General features: G+C 44.7%; 1 protein-coding gene across 1 annotated transcript in view; it reads right to left on the bottom strand.

Annotated features, from left to right (window-relative positions):
- The window catches only part of KATNAL2 (katanin catalytic subunit A1 like 2), a 25,996-nt gene that overhangs the window by 15,357 nt on the left and 8,540 nt on the right, over nucleotides 1-2,099 (bottom strand). The window contains exons 7-8 of the mRNA XM_009278431.2: nucleotides 1,550-1,648; nucleotides 959-1,022 (exon numbers count right to left, since the gene is read on the bottom strand). Coding sequence (XP_009276706.1) covers nucleotides 959-1,022; nucleotides 1,550-1,648 — 163 coding nt within the window. The remainder of the gene's footprint in view (nucleotides 1-958; nucleotides 1,023-1,549; nucleotides 1,649-2,099) is intronic.

Genomic DNA, 2,099 nt, shown 5'->3' with positions numbered 1-2,099 from the left:
TCTAGTCTGAATCTGCCCCCCTTTAGTTTAAAGCCATTCCCCCTTGTCCTGTCGCAACAGGCCCTGCTAAAAAGTCTGTCCCCATCTTTCTTATAAGCCCCCTTTAAGTACTGAAAGGCTGCAATAAGGTCTCCCTGGAGCCTTCTCTTCTCCAGGCTGAACAACCCCAACTCTCTCAGCCTTTCCTCATAGCAGAGGTGCTCCAGCCCTCTGATCATTTTGTGGCCCTTCCAGGATTGTCTGGAGAAACTCAGGTAATAGAGCACTGCAAATGCATTCCCCAAATTCTGAAGTACTACACGCTACAGGTGACTACAGGTCAAGATGCCTTCTGTGGCAAGTACATCTAAACATTCACAGGAACCAATGGAGTTTACTGCAGCGACAGCCTTTGCAACCTGACTCAGGTGGTACTTGTGCCCTCTGTCCCCTCCCAGCCACACTCATGGTGGTAGCGCTTGTGTCAAGGTGGAGCAGAGGGAGCAGTGAAGCTGTGCTGACATGGAAAACACCCAGCGAGCACAGCAGAGGGCAAAGCTTCCACCCCATTTCCAAAACAACCCCCAAATGCAGAAGAAAGGATGTTTTCCTTAAGAAGATGAGTCCATGCCAGATTTATTCACATTTTGTAAGATCAGGTCAAGCCAAACTTGATTTACATGGCCCAAGCTGAGTGAAAACAGATATAACGTGAGTTCTCACTGCTCTGAATGGTTAGTCTAAGTACTGGCTTTTGGAAGATTCAGGTGCAGAAATAGTCAAGGGTTGTGAGAAAGGCAAATGGACAGGTTTGACTGTGAGAGACGGACGTAATCATCCACCATCGTCTCCTTTTATGTCACACTATAGAACATGTTCTTTATTAATACATTTGATTTAATTAGCATCAATGATTTATCCGTGGGACAAAACCAGAAGTAGTGATAAACAAATGGATATGGTATAAAGCTCTTCATACCTGGTGGTCCGTAGAGCAATAATCCTTTCCAAGGAGACAGAATGCCAGTAAACAGCTGGGGGTACTGTGGCAACCAAAAAGTAATTCAGGGATTAAAAATGTATCATGTATAACAAAATGCAAGGGATTCTAACCCCTAGCCCCACTGCTCCCAACACATTCGGGAAACCTAAGAAATTCGGAGAGAGGGGGCAAAACCCTCCAAAACAATACAACATATATGATCTGAGTACCGAGAAGAATACTGTATTTACCATTTGAAATTAAGTGAATTCTTCAAAGGCAATTGGTTTGATATTCTCTTCTAGAAGTCATTTTCCACTGAATTAATATAGGCCAAATCCGGCACCTCTCACATTGCCAAAGGCGCCAAAGAATAGGACACAACACTTATAATTTTAATAGTGAAAGGCCATTTTCCTATAGGAGAATGCATATGCCATTGTCAGATGAAACAGGAACAGGAATAGTTCTAACACGAACTGCCTACAAAAGCACAGAAAGAGTGAGAACTCTAAAACACCACTGTTATGACAAGGAAAATGCTAACGAACTCAACCCTGGTTTTCTCAAAACTATTTAGCGCCTTACCCTTATGGGATAAACAACTGCTTCCTTGACTAGCCTTTTAGCTGCATCCAGTCCAATGATATCATCCCACTTCACGTTTGGATTATGGAGGTAAATGTCCTGCAACATACATTGCAGCCCGTTAGCAAAACTGAAGTTCTTCTGCACTAGGATGCTCACCTCTGGCAAAGTAAATCAACTCGGTTAAAAAGCAATAGTGCCATTAAGTGATACAAACGGTATTATTATTATTATTATTATTTGTATCAGAAAGAAATAGTGTGGCCAGCAGGAGTAGGGAAGTGATCGTGCCCCTGTACTCGGCCCTGGTGAGGCCGCACCTCGAATACTGTGTTCAGTTTTGGGCCCCTCACTACAAGAAGGACGTTGAGGTGCTGGAGCGTGTCCAGAGAAGGGCAACGAGGCTGGTGAGGGGTCTGGAGAACAAGTCTTCTGAGGAGCGGCTGAGGGAACTGGGGTTGTTTAGCCTGGAGAAGAGGAGGCTGAGGGGAGACCTCATCGCTCTCTACAACTACCTGAAAGGAGGTTGTAGCGAGGTGGGTGTTGGTCT

The sequence above is a fragment of the Aptenodytes forsteri genome, unplaced genomic scaffold (assembly GCF_000699145.1).
Source record: "Aptenodytes forsteri isolate BGI_AS27 unplaced genomic scaffold, ASM69914v1 Scaffold178, whole genome shotgun sequence".
In the NCBI taxonomy this organism is placed as follows: domain Eukaryota; kingdom Metazoa; phylum Chordata; class Aves; order Sphenisciformes; family Spheniscidae; genus Aptenodytes; species Aptenodytes forsteri.
This window is presented reverse-complemented; position numbering and strand designations above follow the sequence as displayed.